Here is a 20,752-nt window from a genome sequence, read left to right on the forward strand (position 1 = left end):
AGCATGCTTTCTGTTTGTTTTTGTTTTGTTTTACCAAGCTTGCTTTGCCATGGCCTAATTTATTAATTCTAACTCAAAATCAATTAAAAATTTTAAATAATGGACCCAATAGTGTGTGACCTAAATGTAACTTACACTCTGTCCTAAATCAAATGACAGAAAAGAGAATAGGCTTTCCAGAATGCAAATAGACTCTTAGAAGTATTTGAGACACATAAGGTCACAAGAAACAAAAAAACAAAGGAAATAGTTTACAACAATTGTTTTTCTGAACTGACTGTAAGTTTATATTTTAAATCGAGCATTGAATGCTCAACACATGACACAACATGCAGGGTTGCCATAAGCTGTACTAATGAAGAGAGGAGGAAGCAGGACACGCAGTGAGGCAGCAGAGATACACTCAGTTTCTGGGATGGCCTTCTAACGGCAAGGTCTCTCTGAAAGTGAAAGGACACTGATGAAAGGAGAGAGACAAAAGGGCAGTCTGATGAATCATCAGTCATATTCGTCAAGGACAGTACATTTTGACCTGCCTGAGGTGGACAAAGCTAGCTCCAAATTATCCAGGAAGCAGTTAGACATTCCTGGCCTCTTTGGAGGTTGCTTGAAATGCTCAGGGCTATCTCAAGGCATTTACAATAAAAGGTCCTAGGAAATTCCAGAAACGCTGTGATCCAGGTCAGCATGGACCTAGTGGATCATAATTCCAGGCACTGTAAAGGACATTCCTACATCAGTTGTGACCACCCAGCTCTCCCAACTTCTTTCAGGCAGAGATTGTGTCTTACACTTGGTTTTATCCGCTGGAGGGCTTTCTAGGTTTGCCCGCCCCCCGAATCTCAATACCCCACTCCTTCCTCTCTCTCTCCTCTCTCTCTTCCAGTGTGTCTGTCTCTTTCCCTCTCTAAACACACACACACACACACACACACACACACACACACACACACACACACACACCATGCTTCCTATAGTTCCTCAAAGGGTCAAATTTCCACATGCATAGCAATTACTGGAGAGCATAACTTAGGTGAGTCATGTAAGCATTCTAGGGCTCAATTTTCTCATACAAAATGTAAGATGAAAACACTTTGTCGAGAGGAAATACTGATTGAATAAGGTACTGGATTACAGAAAAGTCTGTCCCAGTGTGCACTGAGATGCTTTACTGATTCTGATTCAAGATATAAACGATCAATTTAAGAGTCTGAAGAGATGGTTCAGCAGTTAAGAGCACTTGTTTCTCTTGGAGAAGATCCAAGTTCTGTTTTTAGCACCCATATGATGGCTAACTCCAGTTCCAGGGGATCTGACACTCTCTTCTTGCCTGTGAAGGTACGAGGCATGCCTACACATGGTATACATACATACATGCATGCATGCATGCATACAAACATGCATATAGGAAGAAAATCTACACCCAGAAGATAAAAATAAACATAATAATTTCAAGGCAACCTATGAATGTTCTAATCACCATATTCTCTAGATTTGTTCATTCTTCATTGCTACTTGAAGATCCATTGCCAATCATCACAGAGAGAGTTGGAGAGGTAGAAGAGGCTGTCCCACATATAACTGGACTCCCTGGATGTCCTTCCTATTGCTACTGGAAGACAGGCTAAGAAAGGTGCTTCCAAACAGTCCTGGCCAGGAAAGGGGCTGATCAGTGGCCAAGGAAATGGGCTTTGAGAAGAAAAGCTTGGAGAAAGGGCTGCACTGCCCACTGGTAGTCTTGAGTAAGCCCAATGTAACATGATTTCTTTTTGTCTTCTGCCTGGAAACAAATGTTCTTTGCCTATCTTCCCTGGGTTTAATTAGTCTTCTGTCTTTCTCAGGATTGACCGTTCATTTGCAAATGGAGGACATCAGAAAGACTGGTGGGTGTGGGTGTTGGAGTGGAAAGAGGTTGGAGTGTTTATTTTCAAAGCCACAGGGGTCCCCATTTGAAAAGCACCCAGCTTATCTCAATGTTTTTGTTTGTATGATTTTGAATTGGAAGGTTGGAGCAATTCATTTAGGAGATTAAGCTGTCCTTACAATGGATCTGGTTGGCCTATCCAACAGCATTGCTAAGGGTTAAGAGAAAGAAGTCTTTCCAGGGCACTCAATGGTCCCAGTACAATTAAAAAGGATTCTTTGAATCTTCCTTCATTTTAATGCCAATTACATTTACATAAGCGGGTGTCTATTTTGCAGCTCACAAGTAAGAATCATAAGCCTTCTGTCTAACACTTAGGGTAGCCAGTTTCAACAAGATACAGGATGCCCAGTTAAATGGGAATTTATTAAGAAGAGAAAAATGAGTAAAATTTCAACCTAAGTATGTTCCAAATCACTAAGAAATCCTGGGGTACACTTACACCAGAAAGTTACTTAATAATTCCAATTCAAATTTAACTAGATGTATTTTATCTGGCAAAATTAACCAGATTTTCTTAGGCCACCATGCTTCAAGAACACTGAGTGACAAATAGAGCAGGTATCATTACATTATTGCACTTACAACTTAACTCTTGGCAGAGCTGGGGAGTTTCATCAGACAGAATAACTCTGACGATGAATAAAGTGACATCATAGAAATCAAGCGAGTACTGACTCTCAGGATAAAGATAATTCTAGCCATGAAAGCCGGGTCCACTTAGGTAAATTGCTCTCATCATAGAGAAACTTAAGGCCAAAGAAGCAACCAGCACCTTCAGTTGAATGAGAAATTGATTTACTTCTTTTCACTTGCAAGCTTGTAAATTAATTTCTTCATTTAAGTTGCAAAATAAACATCCTATGTTAGAAGGGCTGAATATCCTAAGACTGAAAGGTCTTTGGAATCAGTAAATGAAGGGTTTCTCATTTCCTCATGACGATAAATAAAAGGCAATCATTTTCATATACTGCTGATATAGTTATAGAGAGGAATTAGTGAATTTTCAGATGGAAATAAAATAATTTCTAACACAATTATATTTATTTTATACTTAAATGATTCTTTTTTTTTCTCTCTCTCTTTGGCTTTAGCAAATGTGCAAAAGAATCTATGAAATGCTTCTTCCTATCTCAGGAATTACTCTGTAATATTATTTACAATGATTCATTCCAAACATCCTTGACTTAAAAGGATGACGAACTAATAAGTGCCAGGTTTCACAGTTTATAGATTCTGCTTGTTACCTTAAACTCACATCTAATGTTTAGAAAGACTAATGTTAAAAAGACATTTTTGAGATCTCAATGCTCCTTAGCTCATTCATTCATGCCTTTCTTTTTCCATTTCCCTTCCCTCTTTTTTAATGGGTACCTTCCAAGGAGAAGGAATAAGAGGAAAAGGAAGGAAGAAAAGGAGGGAGGAAGAAAGGGAGGACAGAGGAAGAAAGAAAACCAAATGTTTATTTGGTCAAGAAATTGCTAATTATCATTTAAAGGTTAAAAAGTGAGTAGTTGATTGTGAGATAAGCCCATGTTGGCCATAGGACTTCCTACGAAATACCACTGAAAGCTGCCACTTGACATGCAATCCTCTTCCAAAAAAACTAGTCCTAACTACATGATACTCCTGTATGAGAAGCAGCTGGAATGTCAGCTTCACTCCCAGTGGCCCCATCTGGCCTGAGCACTCTCCCTGGCATGATAAATCACTGACAGGGCCCTTACCTTCCTGCGTTTGATCTCAGCTCAGCAAGATGTGGTTTTGATGTGAAGAACTCCAGAACTCTTAGGTCAGAGACAAATCGCAGTGGCACTGACCTGCCAAGTGCTAAGTCTCTATTAGACTGTGTGAAAAGCGGTGAGCTTCTGACAAGGTTTCTCACCTCAGAGTTTCTGGGCCCTCTGTGGCTTTCAGGAACTCAGCCTGGCAGAAAAGCTGCTGCAACAGCTTAAAGAAGTGGCCGCAAACCTTTCCTGGCTATCTGAAGGAATAATCACAGCAGCCACTGCTCTAATTTCGAGGGCTGTAAACCTAGCAGACATGAAACAGGATTTCTGCTGGGCATATTTTTATATAAAGATCTCTTTTTTACATAGCAAAATATTATCTTTCAATATACTAAAAAAAAAAAACACCCAAAAAAACAAAAACCATGAGAATCCCAAACTAATTCTTACTCAGTGAACTTTACTGCACTGCAAGCACTCAGTACAGGAGAATCATTAACAGAGGTTTTGTGAGCACTCTTTGGTAATCACCACTACACCTTTGGGAAAGTATTCTTAACAAAAGCATCCCAAAATTGGCCCCAGAAAGATAATTAAGTGTGAACAGGTTCAGTATTGTCCTTCCTGTTCTCTTAACCCCAGGTTCTGGGTCTTGGAGAGTGGGGAGTCTTAAAGCATCAAGATAGGAAGGAAAAATGGTTCTTCTAGTTATTTATATAAATACATAAATATGCATCTCATTCTGTCTCCTTATTTTATAGCAATAAAATAATGTCTCGGAAATTGTCATCCAGGATCACAAAGCATCTTCCTGTTTCCAGGACCTAATTCAACAAGCAATCAAATGATTTTGCTCATTCATTAGTTGAATAAATGTATGTTATATGAGGACTCACTAAATATGCACACCTTAGAGGCAGATCCCCGTCCTCGAATGTCTCACCCACTGCCTCGTTCACTGCTTTGTGTGTGCCCTCAGTGAGAGGGTCTACTTCAAAGGACTGTGCAAGTCGGTGGGACTAAAGGAGTTTCCTATCCCGGGATGAGTGTTTCCTCTTGAGAAGAAATGCATAAAAGATGGTTATTTCAAAACGATACCTTAGCACTCACTTTCTAGTTGCCATTATACCAATTAGTGACCCCACAAACAAGAGAAGCAATTTCATTTTCTATAGTGTGCTCATTAACTAGTTCATTCAAATACCAAAAATTGGGCTACAAAATATAGCAAAGCAACCATGACATGTGGTCTTAGGAAAATCAGTTTTCTCATATGGAGTGTTACTAGGTATATAAACCACACTCCAACATGCCCAGGAGCAGCTGAACAACACAAAATGGACTCCTTGTTTTGGGAACACTTTTTGTTTTGTTTTGGTAATTTTTTTTGTCTTAGTGGTTCTTGTCTTTTTTTAATTTATTTGTCTGATTTTTATTTTCTTTCCTTTTTTTTTGAGAAAGAACATGAAATTGGGCGGTAGAAAGGATCTGGGAGGAGTTGGGGGAGGGGAAAATGCTTTAGGTGGAAAAGCGTTTTAAATAAAAATACTAATTAATTTCAAAACAGGAAAGTTCAAGTCCAGAAAAAAACTAGTGTAAGCATAAGCAATAATTATACTCCTTGGTGTAACAGCACCAAACATATACATCACTTAATAGAAGTAAGAGATAAATTTTAGAAGTAAATCTCAAATATTGCCTTTTGGGAGGCTTCTTGCATGAGATTTGGTGTGCTCCGAAGCTATGTGTATTTGTTACTACAAAAATGCAGAAACTCCAAAGGTTGTAAATTTAAAATTGATATGAAATTTTAGTTGACTGAAATTATAAGGTTCCCAGCAAGCAAAAAGCACACCCCACAGCCACACATTATTCACAGGTCTTTCTCTTAAGACACTCACAAGAGAAACACAAATCAGACCACACCATCTTCCTGGAAAGCGAAGCCAGTGACTTTGTAAATGCTCATTAAAGGCAAAACATTTGTTTTCCTTGCCCATATTTGTGTACAGACATCTACAGTAAATTCTGAACAATGATCTCCCTCCTTAAAGCAGATTATCAAGGCCCCCCAAATCCTGGTTCTGTACTTCTTTTCTAAGCCTTCTCTTTTTCTCTGTTGGAATTCCTGGTAATGACACCCGAATATGGGCAAACCTCATTAGTCTCCCTGCTGTTTACAAGACAGGATTTATGCTCAGTGTGCCAAACACAATGACACACATCACTAAATGGCTAAAACTACCACCCAGGTTCTAATCTGAGAAAAATTTCACTCGGTACAAACACCTATCAGCATAGAGAAACGTGGAAGACCAATTACTGCCAACACATGTAGTCCTTTAAGAGTACACCAATAAATACCCATTTGCAAAGGTTAATTTAATGCAACCCAGGCTGTTATCTGGAATAGTATATATCACCAATTCAATCCATTAAGTAATTACTAAATTCTCAAGAGAGCTCATAGAAGTCAAATGTGGCTATCCCAGGTTCATTGCTTCTGGTTTCCCTAAAGGCCATTTAGGTCAACAGCTGGAAGAGAGAGCCACAAAGGTTGCCCAGCCCAACCAGCCATTTTATGAAAACAGGTAAATGAGTCTAACCAGGGTTGCCCATCATCAGAGGTCTGCTCTAAGAGAAACTCCTTGAGGCACAGGTAAGAAGAACAGGAGATGGAAAGAATGAGGAGCGGCAGGCCTATGGCGATGTGAAGAAGGAAAGATTCCTCTCTGAAAGTGGAGACAGAAATTTAAATGCTCTAAGATCACACCAAAGGAGACAACTAACAGTCAACATTTCTTTGCTCAGGATTTTTGAGCCATTTCCAATAAAAACGTAGGCACCTCCTCCTTCTATCACTGACGCGACTTAAGAAGCTTTGACTACTGCCTGGATTGCTCTGCTCTGTGCTCATGCTCAGATCCATGTAGTAACCATGAAACCTGACAGGAGTTAGCCCTCCTAGCCAGTCAGAGGGAACATCTCCACCCAACTCTTCTGGAAGGTAATTCTCCACAGAGGTAAGAATAAAATTATACAAAATAATCGGCTGGGGGGGGCGGGGCCAAAAAAAGACTGTGAAATACATGTGAACATTCAGCAGCCTCAGAGCACACATCCTCATTGCCAAGGGCTCATCATGACCATAACAAAGAGAGCATCTTTTAAATGAAAAAGAAGCAAGCAGACAGGTGTTGTTCAGGGCAATGTGTGAGGCCCAGCCTGTGAGAATCCCCAGACACCTCTGCTTTACCATCACCTGCAGAATCACACCTACCCAGGTGGTTCATATCGTGTCAGATTGTCTCCGTTTACTCCTTTGCTTGGTCTTTTCTCTTTAGCCATTCCAACTGTTGCTACTAGTGGCTACAGAAAATACTGATCAACTGGAGGTTTGGTATTTGTAGCCAAAGAGCTGGGTTTAAAATGTACTGTTAAAAGTAAGTAGAGCTGATGGTTCAAACTGTATTGTTTTCTTAGAGTTCTTGTGTGTTTCTTGCTGTTACCAACAGCAAAGAAGAGAACAGCATGCTGGCATTGTTACCTGCTATAGTGGTCGACCACGAAAAGATATTTAATTTAAATATGCTCAATATTCTCACTTGTAGGATTGCCATAAGAATTAAATATACTCATATACACATCAGCAGCTATTAATAATAATTATACAGCAGCCATTCAGTCAGCAAACATTTCCAATGCATCTACACTGCTAACATGGAGCTCAACGCTTTTGATATATAAGAGCTTGCAATTTAGTGATATAATTATACAGAAAAAGTATAATCTCTAACACAAAAGTTGTACAGTTTTAAAGAAATACAAATAAGTAATATGGGCTCATAGACAACACAAGTTCACTATAGAAAAATACATTGTGAGGTCAACTTGGTTAGGTGTTACAAGGCACTACACCCAGAGGGTCTGGACTCTATGTCATGGTCAGAGAATCTAATAACAGTCTTTGCAATCATAGGCACAGCTGCATGCATCCTATTGCCTACAGAATCCAAACACAGAGGGAAATGTGGAGCACCAGTTTTGACTTTTAAGACGAGTTACAGTATACTCAAATGGTTTATTTGAATAAACTATGATTTATTTTCAACTCTGATGCTAAGAAATAATTCAAAATTTTACACAGGCAGGATAAAATACTGTACCAAATTAGTTGGGTTTTTGTTTCTGAGATTTTATTTATTTCATGTATGTGAGTGTTTGCCTGAATATATGTCTGTGTACCACATGCATGACTGCCCAAAGAGCTTAGAAGAGGGAATCAGATCTCCTGAAATTGTAGTTACAGATGGTTTTGAGCTGTCATGTGGGTGCTAGGAATTAAACTCACACTCTCTGGAAGAGCAAATAGTATTCTTAATCACTGAGCCATCCCTTTGGCCCCTGAATTAGGTTTTGTTTTTTTTAAGAACTTTGAACTAGACATTATTTTTCATATTGTCACCCATACATGCTTTCTCCAAAATGTATAAACAAGCAGCTTATAATTAAAAACTTGCTTTATTTACCATGGCCTTTCAAAAATGAGTGGTGTGTGTGTGTGTGTGTGTGTGTGTGTGTGTGTGTGTGTGTGTGTGTGCGTGTACTCACAGAAGAGAGAAAGCATGCAAGTCCTCTAGTGTGAGTACAATAATGGCTGACATCTAACACTTACAGCTATAAGTAATGTCGGAAGGCAAGGAGAATTCAATTCTGGCATGAGTGAATTGTAATCATCAGTGTCTCGGGGTTTTAAAATAAGTTCACTTAGAAGTAGGCTCTTAGTTTAGGGAAACCAATGTCTTTAAAAGTGACCATCAACTTCTTACAGCTCCACAATAGAGAAGACCAGACTTGGAGACCACACATTCCAGACCTCCTAATTTTATTACAAAATTACACAGAACAAAATTAAAAAAACAAAACAATGTGCCCATTAATATATCTGACTTTCCATACACTATTTCATTTGTCTTTCATATTTATGTGTCCTTGCACATAAACCATACACCAAATCCAAGGAGATTAAGACATGAATACAAAAATCAAAAATTTCAATAATAAAGCAAAACTTTCAGAGCAATATAAAAACACCTCAAAATGCCTGGAGGTGGTGGCGCATGCCTTTAATCACAGTACTCAGGAGGAAGAAGAAGCAGGTGGATTTCTGTGAGTTTGAGTCCAGCTTGGTACACAGAGCTAGTTCCAAGACAGGGTCCAAAGCTATACAGAGAAATCCTGTCTCAAAAAACCAGAAAGAAAGAAAAAAAAATAAAAGGAAAAAGTCAAAACACTTGAAATTACAATGTATTTCTTAGTCAAGAAACAAAATTTCTTCATTTGCAATTAAAACTTAATGATAATTAGAGGAAAAAGATGGAGAGAAAGAATACAATCAGCAAGAAAATGTTTGCAGATTATATATCTGACAAAGGATTGCATTCCTGAATATTAATAAATATTATAAATCAATAATAGCACATATACATGGAAAAATGAGCAAAAATCCTAGCCAGTTTACATAAGAGACAAACCAAATAGCAAGTGAGTATATAAGAATCTTCATCTCACAAGAAATCAAGAAAGTGCCAATCACAACTGCAGTGAGATATCACTCTCTCCATACAGAGTTGCCAAGTCTGGCAAGTATCAGAACCCAAGCACAGGCAAGGATATAGAGCACTGGGGAATCTGGTAGACGACAGATAGTGGAGCTGGAAACTTACATAATCACGTTAGAGACCTGGCATTTCCAATTGAACTGTTTGAACAGTCATGAGCCAGCAAATCTCTTGTATACATATATTCTAGAAGCTCTCTCATTAGTTATATAAGGAGACATGCTGAAGACTGCTCGCCACATCATTTTTATCACAAAATATTGAAAATATTTTAAATGTCAACAGTTGAATAAATTAAAAATTAGGATATAGACAAAGTATGAAACAATATAAAATCATGACAATGAATAAGTTGTAGGTATACCTGACAATACAGGTGAACCTTGGAAATATGATGTTAAGCAAAGCAAAATATATCATAAGATATATACAGCATAATGCCACTTATACAAAATATTGTATCACAGAAAACAACAACACACTATTTATGGGTGTGTCTATGTGTATGGATAAGATAAAGATTGATGCCTTTGAGGACAAAGGGGAGGGAAGGAGCTTGCAGAAGGGTCTCAGTGCAACTCTTTACGACTTAGTAATTGCAGATGGTCTCCAACTCATGCGGACCTCACTCTAAGTTTTCAGTTTTATGCGGAAAAGCAATATGCATTCAGCAGAAACTACCCTTTAAATGTTGCTCTTTTCCCAGGCAGGGAAGATGTGAAACAATACCCTTGGGTGATTATGGATGGCAGTGGCAGCTCTAGAAGTCACAGGTTGGGTGCACAACTCTTCCTCTACAGTACACTGTTGCTAAGCTATGATGTCAGATAGGTTAGGCACGTTAAACAAATTTTCTAATAGAGGGAGCTTCAACTTGAGCTGGGGAGGAAATGATCTGTGTTGTGAACTGTTATCATATTCATATACACACATACTTGTGTTACCACCTATACTTTTCTATGTAATTGATTCCTCTTGAATGTATCTAACTACAGTAACTGTTGAGCAAGCCTGAAAAGTCTCCTTACTTCTGACTCCCCAAGCACTTGATCCACTTTCATCCTGTCATCTGCATGGAAGTCACTAGCGCGCACCCTCACTCAGTGGCTGAGCAGGGATTCTCTTCAGGGTCTTCCCGTGCTGACCACATCTATGTGTCATTTTGTGCCAGACAGTGACTACCAATGCTCTGTACAAAAGAAACCTTAACATATGCTGAATTAATCAACAAATGAGCAATGTTAGGTGAGGGAAAGGATAATTCTGGCTACAGTTAAAAATAAAATTGGCCCTAGGTAATACAATTAGATAGCTTTCTCTGGAGCTAGAAAGATGGCCCAGCAGTTAAGAGCATATTTTCTTGCAGAAGACCTGGGTTTAATTTTCATCAACCACAACCATCCATAACTCTAAATCTAGAGAATTCTATCACCTTCTTTGACCTTCTTGGGTACCAGACATGCACATGGTACACAGACATATAGCCAAGCAAAACATTTACACACGTCAAATAAACAAATCTAAAATTAAAAAAGAAAATAGCCTCTCTTCTAAGTTACATTGTTATCCTAGATATGAGACTCTACAGTATTTGCTCAGTTCAGAGTTGGAGAGAATGAAATCAAAGTTTTGTATTGATTCTTGCTCTCCCACAACCAAGGATATGCTGAGGAAGTCCAAACTTTGCCCCTATGGAAAGGAGGCCTCCGGTTGTCCCCATGAATGCACACAGGCACTACCTAGTATCATTTTCCCAGCTGAAGCCTTGCTACTGCATCCTCTTACCCTGACCTTTTCCATCATCATGCCCAGTCTATAGATTTGGTATAGGGACTGGTGGCTGAAGAAAAAGATTATTTTTGTCTATAAATGAATTTGTTAAATTCATAATATCTTGCCAGACTTACTTCTTGGAGGTAGTTCTCTATGTAGGAAGGGACTTGTCACCTACAAAACTTTGTCTTGGTTTAATCTTCAGGAAAACTTAGAAATGGCATGAAGCAAAGGGCTTGAAGTCTCAGAGTTGAAATAAGCAGACTTAGGCTGGATGAATAAAAGTTATGGTTAAATATACAAATATAATCTATTTTGAATTGCTCTCTCATCTTTAATAATCAGTATTAGGCTGAGCAGCGGTGGCACACACCTTTAACCCCCGCACTAGGGAGGCAGAGGCAGGCGGATCTCTGTGAGTTCAAGGCCAGCCTGGTCTACAAAAGCTAGTTCCAGGACAGGCTCCAAAGCTACAGAGAAACCCTGACAAAAAAAAAATAAGAAACAGTATTAGGAGGAATTTTCATATTCATGTTCATCTAAATTCTTATAAATAAGAGGAAAATGCTCGCTGTTTCATCTGGACAGCAAACTGTATCTTTCTGGAGATCTAGCAGTGAAGACACTTCTACTTTGATTCTCCAAAAGTCACATAGTGAACAGGTAAGGAAGTGAAGAGATGACTACTTGAGGCTCCAGCGCCCAACTGTTGTAACAGGAAGGCTTCTTTCTAGAATAAAAATGAGCATGGTTACCCCAAGACATTCTAATTTTTAACCACACTACAAGGAAGGCAATTAACTCCCAGGTATAGTCCCAGGGAAGCAAGCATAAAGGGTCCAGCAGAAGTCAGGATGCAGCAAACACCCAGTTATTATTCCTACAGGCTTTTCCAAAGCCTGAAAGTGTTTTCAAACATAGGCTTACTGTAAATACACTAGTAAGAGTTCAGATTCTAGTAGTTTTCTGGCAGAGAGCTCGCCTACTAGGAATGTTCATATTTTAAAGGGAAACAATTGAAATATGACTCAATATTAAAGCAAGACAAGTAATAAATACCACAGATAAGAATTTCACAATTTGGAAACTTTAATATATTTGAAAGGTTACATGGAGTAGGGTTTTGAGAATGTCTGAAAGGCAATTAAAAATTAGCCAAGGTGACATAACAGCAATCAGGTCTATAGGCATTAGATTCGTGTTTGACAGGAAACGAAGGGTTTCAAATTACCTGACATCATAAATAAAGAAATTAATAAGAGGCTAGGAAGGCTGTCAATTAGTCACTGGCAAATGCTTTTACTTTCTGGAAGGTGACTGTCCTCTGCCTCCAAATTCATGCATTATCTTGGATAGTCAAAGCCAATGAAGGTTTCTAAAGTTTCAGATTACATAAATCAAAGACATTTTTCCATTGCCAAAAGATAACTAACTTCTGAGATCTGGTTACATCTTCGTTCAAACTATTTTAAAAGTATTCCTAACTCAGCATTTATGTTCAGCCAATTGAGCATATTGCATGCAATCTATTAATGTTACACCTTGACTCATGTATCAGATAAAGAATTTGCTATTGAAATACTAGCTTGGAAATTAATTTAGTGACTTTTTGATAAATATAAGACACCTGAGGAAACACCCAGAGAGTCTTTTTTAGTGAAGCACATAGCGTACAAATAATCATTCAATTCTGATCTTTCTTAAATTTGGCAACCTTCAATTTGGAACTACAAATGTAATTATGATCCAAGTGAAATCATTATATCTACAAAAACACATTTCACTGGCTTATTGTCAGCATAGGTACTTTCTTGTTTAGTCCTGTGAGCCCTGAGAAGCAGGTACTACTATTTCAATTTTGATCAATGTAAAAATTGAAACTCAGTTTAAAAGAAAGAAAGAAAGAAAGAAAGAAAGAAAGAAAGAAAGAAAGAAAGAAAGGAAGGAAGGAAGGAAGGAAGAAAGAAAGAAAGAAAAACTCATTGAGAGAAGACACTATATGTACTCTTGACTACGGACTCTCCAAGACCTGGCACTGCACCTGGCACCACATGCTTACGCTAGCTGTCCAGGTAGTCAACAAATGCATGCCTAGCCAGTCTTTGAACAAAAACCTATTTTAACTCAAAGCCCTTCTCTTTCCATGTCAAGAGCTTGTAAACTTTTTCCAAAATGTGGGCCGTATGGTCTCTGCTATAAGGACTCAGCTTCTGACACTGCAATGAAACCACAGACAATGTGTTACTGAACAGGCAGAGCTGTGCTGCAATAAAACTTTATTTACAAAACCAGGTGGGCTGTGTATAGTCTGTGGACCACAATAAACTGTTAGTAAAATAGCACAAAACACAAAACCACGTATCAGTATATGCATCTCATTATTCCACTGAGAAAGACTCAGAACTGGGAACCATGTGCTAAGACTTGAAATACTTACTGGCTTGGTCATGGTTGGATCATCCAGTTTCACTAATGAAAAAGATAAACAACCAACTCTATATGCCTGGCTTTTCTTAAGCTTGGCTATACTGAAGTTAGACCTCACAGGGCAGGTTCCCAAGTCTATACTGAAATAGAAAAGATTGTTCATCATTCAGCATATGATGGTTCCACGTGGTAACCCCGGTACCTGTAGCAGAAAGCACTGGAACAGGGCCTAAGGAGGATTATCCAATCCAATCCCATGATAGCTACTCTTTGTTTGATAAAAGCATCAAAAAGCTGTATTGCTATCTCTAAAAAGTATTATTTTACTGTGTGTTTGGGTATGGAGGGGGTGTCAGGTACCCTTCTTGACTACTTTCCCAGTTATCTTGTAAAGCAAAGTCTCACTGAACAAGGAGCTCTCCAACTCAGGCAGACTAGCATGCTCACTAGCCCCAGGACTCCCATCTCCATATTCCCAGCTGTCCCACCAAGCTTTTTATGAGTGCTAAAGACAGCATTGTAGGTCCTCAGGCTTGCAGGCCAGTACTCTATTGGCTGAGCCATCTCCCCAGACTCTGAAAAGGTAAACAAACAAACAACAAAAAGCAAGACAAAAAGAACTAGAAGTCCTCTATAAACAGACATCTAGATGGATAATTTATCATCAAAACAGGATAAATATTTGGAATGAAAACTTAGAATGAGATCCACGATGGCAAGATCCAAGGTCCAGAAAAGGCAAGAATCATGACCAAGAACAAGAAAAATAACAGATAGTAAATTAAAGTCAAGGAATCAAAAATTATAAAGGTAGCACTGGAGATACAACTCAGTGGTTTTAAAAGCACTTGCTGTTTTTGCAGAGGACCTGGGTTTGGTTCCCAGCACCCAAACAAGTGGCTCACAACACCAGCTTCCGAAGATCTGACACCCTTACCTGGCCTCTTTGAACACCTGCATACATGTAGTACACATACGAATACTCAAGGATACATATAAAATAAAAATGCATCTTGAGAAAAGTTATAAAGGCAACTCTTTTAAGTGTAGATGGATTTCACACTCTCCTCATGTTTCCATTAGAAGCAATAAAAATGAATTTTTAATCTTTCTACATTTTAAAACAAGTGTCATAGATAAGAAAAGTAAAGAGTAAAAGAATGCATTCTCAGTTTTTCAAAATTCAAGGCCAAGTTCTTCCTTATCAATTTTTCCTATTTTTATTCTCCTTCAAAAGATTTCACAGGACTAAAGTGTGTGTGCATTCATGCATGGAAGTGCCACGTAAATCTTAATAAGCCCCGGGAAAATGCAAGCAGCACTGCAAACATTATCATTACATCGATCAGCTGATCTACTGCTACGCTGAGAAGAACATTTTGGCACTCAATCTTTTAAAAAAGACTTTAAGTTCCTAGAAGGCAGGTGTTCCATAATCCAATTTGCACTATTGTTAGGATATGGTTCCTCAAAAACCCTTTGAACAGAGCTGGAACTGACCCCAGAAAAAAGACCACACTTATTAAAAGGGTGTTAAGTGAACAAGTAAAAGAATAAACAATAGGTATCCAAATGCACATTTGTTCTAATTTTTCCCAGTGAGCTGCCTTTTGTGTTTTCTCCTCTAGTGCAGCATACCAGTGCTCAACAAACGTCCTCTTTCTGGATCCTTGTGCCTCTCCACAGCATCAAACGCTGGGGGAACACAGAACCCTGCATGTTGTCAGTTATGGAGATTTTTCAGTTGTTCATGAAAAGAGGGAGCCAGTGGTGCTAGAAGGAAAGATGGAGCCGTCAGAGAAAGCAGAAAGTGGAGTGGAATAAAGAAAAACTTTTTAAAGACCTGGGAATCTGGAAACGGGGAGAGAGAGAAGGGAGGGAGGGAGAGGAAGAGAGGTCCCACAGTCAGGAGCAGTTCCTAGGAGAATGCCAAGCCTCAGTTTTACAATGTGTATGCTTCCAGAATATGGCCGTCAACACAAAATTCAGAGAGATGAAACAGGAATCACTCAGAAAATCTGAGAAAAGTACAGCGAAAGGCAATCAGAATCCACATTAGCTATTAGGCAGTCTTCAAAGAACACAGGGAGCATACATTCTTTCCGCTCTACCCTGGTGCCCGCCACGCTTCATACCAGTATTCCCCTCTCTTGACTATTAGTCTCAAAAAACAAACAAGTAAGCAAACAATAACCCATATTCCTTAGTAAGGATCACTAAAAGAAAAATAACTTGGGGACTAGGTTCCTGTATTAGGAGAAAAGGAAAATAGACATATTCCAAAGGTATTATTGTCATTATCTTTTGTATAAAATAGATACTAGAACTTGGAGCCAGAGACTTAATTTTTAGTGAAATGTAATTGCTTAAAAGTGAATAGAAAGCTATACTTAGGCTCTTTCAGAGTGCTTCTAGATTGAACCTCCCTTTCCTAGCATTTTTACAGAACTTTTTACACACAATGGCATTACCATAATATTGACTATTTTCCCCATTCTCTTATTAAAAGTGCAAAATTCTTTTAAAAGAAATAAAATGATGAAAATTGCAGAAAATACAGAATCACAATGCAAAATATCCCAAGAACACTTTTTAAAATTTTCATAATCTGATCAGCTATGTTGGTCACCTATTAGTTTTATAATATCAAATCACATAGAAAAATCATATTGTAGATCATTCAATAAGGACATGTTTAACAGGACAAATGATGAATGATAAATCTATTTGCCTCATAGTACCTTTATTTGATGCAAATGTTTTGTTTCCTGAGAAGACATAATAAAATTTACATTACCCTTTAACATTTTTCCTAGCAAATATAATAGCACTAAAGGAGTGCCTGTTTACCTTGTTCATTATTCTGTTTGAAATTTATAATATTTTCCTCACATTTAATCATGAGTGATTTTTTTAAAAAAAGACCTCCCAACTTTTTCTTTTGAAGAAAAAAAATCTTAAGCTATCAAAAGAGCAGTCACTATTCTTTCTGTTAAAATAAAATAAGCCAAAATGGCTTGTTGGTGATTCCTGTCTCAGAAAATTTAGAAGTCTCACTAAAGAGCTGAGGACAGAAGCCGCTGGGAATGCTCACAGATAGCCGATTTTACACGTTTTTGTGAAAGAGCTCGCCTGTGGATTAGTGTTACTCACATTTACGAGGGTTGTTTGTCAAGGCAAAAATAAGGTGCCTCCTCCCCACAAATTAAAGAATCACGTTACAATCCATTATTTCATTTCTGATTGTTTTTCTTGGTAATAAGTGGGAAAGTGGATCCTGGATAAAAGTCTTCATGGAGCTAAAAAAGACTCCGACATTAAAGACTCCAATTAGCTATAAATCAGTTGTCCTTCCTACTGGGGAAGAACAAGAGAGAGAAGAGAGGGGCGGCTAGAGAAAAGAATTGGAGGAGCTTCCAAATGAAATTCTGAAAAAGATATCTACTGCAGACTTTCAGGGTCTGTTAGGATAAGCTGATCAAAAGTAAGTCTAAAACAAACCCTGGGCAATCACGTGTGCAGCTTGCCTCTTAAGATCTCTAAAGCGCAGCAGAAGAGGTTAGGGACCCTCATAAAACAAAACTTTTATGTGAATGCTTCCCTGGCTTGTTCCTAAACCGGGAGATGTGCCACACACTGGCACTATTGTTATGCAAACAATGCCTAAAGGGCTATAACCATTAACGACCTCTCATTAAAATGGCTTTCAAAAATTTGTCACAGCATCTAAAAGCTAACAGGTACATTAAATCCACCTAAATCCACATTCAAAAATGCGAATCCTACTAGTCCTAATTTTGAAATTCAATGCAACAAATTTTCAGAAACGATGTTTTTGCATTTCTCTTTCAACCATTGCAGTGTCAGAGGCGACTAACTTAAGTTCTCTACATTTCGTGCATCTTCTAATGCCCGCAGTGGAGCACGAATTAGCTGTATTGTGTGTGCACGCTGCATTTAAGTTAATGGGTGTAAGTTTGAGAAAGGGATGAGAATCAAGTAAGAGAAATCTCAAATGAACTCCCAAGAAATGTGGCTTTAAATGCTGTGCCCGCCTCTTTGCTATAACATACATTCCCTTTGTGTACGTATTTCACAAATTTCACCTCATGGATAAAACAGATTCTCCCCACCCCGAGAAAGTGTGTGTGGTGGTGGGGGTGGGGGTCAATTTACATCGGGTATCAGGCGCGTATTGCTTTTTTAATGCGGTTTAACAAAAATAATCCCTGCTTGGCAATCGTAAGACGTCAGAATTCGTTAGGGGAAAAAACTGAACTTTTCTCAGTGCAAAAGTGAGCTCGCAATTTGTGCGAATTCAGTTGTTTTCCCTTTACTAAGATGTGCATTGCCTAAAAAATCCTGAAGAAATCCTGGCATCGATCTACTGTGCCTTGGCCGGGTTCCCGCGAAATCTGTGGGACCCGGGTCCTGACAACCCCTGCAGCGACCGGGTCCTGAGGGAAGCTGGTCCCGCGCGGCCGCGCAGCCCACACCCGGAGGGCTGCGGGGCAACGCGGGACTGCAAAGCCACCCTGGCGGGGAACCCCAGTTTGCTCTGAGACTGACGGACCCGGACAACCGCACGCCTGCGTGCTCTGAGGAGACCCTGGGGAACCACCTCCCAAGCCGGACCCTGGTCTGCAGAGGAGACCCGGGGGACCCCAAAACCGGAACTCCGACTGCTCTGAGAAAACTTGGGGGACCACAAAATTGGACTCCAGCCTGCTCGGAGACCCGAGGGACCGCAGAGCCAAGCCTAGTTCTGCCCTAGGGATATCTAAGGGACCACAGAACCAGACTTCGGCTCGCCCTAAGGACACCCAGGGGACCCCAGAACCCGACCTGCTTTGAGAAACCCCACCTCCCTAGTGAGCCCCGAGGTCGTCACAGCCGTCCGCCACTGACGGCGAGCCCCGCGCTGCCTCCTCATGGGGGCCGGTTCCCGGGAGACGCTCCCCGAGCCGCGGGGGGACTTCAGAAGCCCGCATCGTCGTTCCCGCGGAGGCGCGGGGGTGACAGGCGACCTCTGGGCCCCGGCCTCGGAAGACATCCCTAGGGAAGCTTCTAGAAAGCGTCCGCGGACGGCTTTACCTTGGTGTACTTGATCTCCAGGTTGGGCGTGGGCGACGGCAGGAGCTGCAGCGAGGCCATGAGCGCGGCGGGGTCGGCCTTCACCTCGCCGGGCATGGCGATCTCGCTGGAAGTCATGGGCAGCCGCGGGTGGGTGTGCGCGGGGCGCTGCGCGGCCGGGGCGCGCTCGCTGTATATAGGCAGGTGTCAAGCGGGGCGCGCTTCTTATTGGACGTGCGGCCCATGAGGACGTCCCGCCGCGGCCCGCATTTGCATACGGCCCGGCGCAAAGCGCCGCGCACCCGCACGGTCAAGTCCGCCGCGCCCCCGGGGGCCTCGACGGCCGTGGTGCCGCCTCGCGCGCGGGACCCGGCTCAGAGAGAGCGGCCCTACGAGCCCAGTGGCCGGACGGTCCAGGTGAAGAGGTGCCCGAGCTCAGGTTCCAACGAACCCCGCGCCCCTTCATTCCCCGCTGTCCCTCCCCTCCACACCCCCGGGTACCGAGCAACTCGAGGAACCCTCCACCCAGCCCTCCCACGTAGCGCGAAGGACGCGTGGCCACGGGGTGGGGTGATAGATGCGCCCCACGCTCTCAAGGAGAACTTTCTGGAGCAGCCAACGCCGGCCGCGCTGGCCCCCCGCCAGGCTTCTCCGCCCAACTGCTGCCCTCTGCCGGCCCTGCGGCCTAGCTGTGCCGGAGTGCCTTGGGGTGTATGGTTCCTGGTCCCTCTGTTCTCCTTTCAACCACACCCGGAAACACGGGATTTTCGGTCTGGTAACAACTGCCATCCTGTCCGATCCCCAGGTTGAGCTTCCATCTCCTTTCCTTCTCCTCCAACAAGCGGCCTATTAGATAGTAGAGATGGCGGAAAAGATGGGTACTAATCAAGAAGCTGGACAGCTCACTCCAGATAGGGTTACGGGGAATCATTGGGCTAATATTGGAGCCCCATATAGAAAGAACTTTTAAAGACTTTCTGCCTCATCCCCGTGAAATCCTCACAAACATTCTCCATTTTGTTTCCTCCTATTTTTCCATGGAACATTCTAAACTCCCGAGCAACTGTTTCTTTCTCCCCTCATGTCGTTTTTAGAACCCCTTGACTCAGAACCATGTCTTAGCTTGTACAGAAAACATGGATTTTAAATATGTTCATTAACTAAAGCTGCCTAATGATTGGTGCTTAGGTGCTGTGCAGACAGACACAATGCTGTGGTCTTGGGTTTGTGAGACACGTTGCAGGCTCTGAGAATTCAGATTAGCTGCCCGAGGTGACCTGAGTGGAGTTCTTCGTGGAGCCTTAATTTGGGTCGTTGAGAGATTTCTGTTCACGGAGAATATCTGTGGCCAAAGATTGTGTCTTAATAACGGAGTATGCTCGTGAGAATCTCTTTTTGTTTACGCTGTAGAAGACCAGATACTGAGGAAGAAGGAGGACTTGGTGGAGAAGTAACTCCGTTGGTAGAGTGCTTGTCCACAATTCTGGACTCAGTTTCCAGCACACATAGGACCAGGATAGTGATGCATGCCTGAAAACCCAGCGGCCCAGCACTCATTCAACTTGGCACGTGGAGACAGGAGGATCAGAAGTTCATCCTCCGTTACACCAGAAGAGACCAAAGGCTGTATCTTGTTGTGGGGTGGGGGTTGATCTCAGGATTTGGGTTTTTTTAAAAAAAAAAAAAAAGAGAGAGAGAGAGAGAGAGAGAAAGCACCAGCAAATAAGCAGTTATTTTTTTTGTGTGTGTGTGTGTCCTATGTCTTGTCCTCCCTCCACCCAAAGGTATTTTCCCCATCTTCTAGGCAGGGCACAGTGCTGGGAGGTCACTTTGAAGCTAAATGGAGGGAGAGCCTTGTTCCCCAGCAAGCTCACAACCGTTCCTATTGATATGTGCGTCCCCGACTCTAGGAAGGGCTGCTCTCACAGTGCATCAAGGGCAGGACCTGCTGCTCCAGCCAGGCAGAGGCGAGAATCTGGGAAGCTGACCTTTGAGTGGCTGTGACTGGAGAAGTGAAACCTGCACAGGTGGAGGTAGGCACACACTGCAGGCAGAGTGTGCAAAGCACCAGGACAGAGCTGTTGGAGAAGGTTCGGGAAGCATTAGATGCAGCCAGAGGAGCAGGAAACAAGGCTGCTAAGACAGTTAAGCCCAAGTTGTGGGGATGCCAATGTTTGTGGGGACCTCAATGCTGAGGTACTGAG

General features: G+C 41.2%; 1 protein-coding gene across 1 annotated transcript in view; it reads right to left on the bottom strand.

Annotated features, from left to right (window-relative positions):
- Nucleotides 1–18,925, bottom strand: part of Aldh1a2 (aldehyde dehydrogenase 1 family member A2) — a 75,630-nt gene extending 56,705 nt beyond the window's left edge. Inside the window, exon 1 of the mRNA XM_005347659.3 lies at nt 18,570–18,925. Coding sequence (XP_005347716.1) covers nt 18,570–18,686 — 117 coding nt within the window. The 5' untranslated portion in view covers nt 18,687–18,925. The remainder of the gene's footprint in view (nt 1–18,569) is intronic.
- Between the last annotated feature and the right edge of the window lie 1,827 nt (nt 18,926–20,752).

Source organism: Microtus ochrogaster, chromosome 5, assembly GCF_000317375.1.
Source record: "Microtus ochrogaster isolate Prairie Vole_2 chromosome 5, MicOch1.0, whole genome shotgun sequence".
Taxonomy (NCBI): domain Eukaryota; kingdom Metazoa; phylum Chordata; class Mammalia; order Rodentia; family Cricetidae; genus Microtus; species Microtus ochrogaster.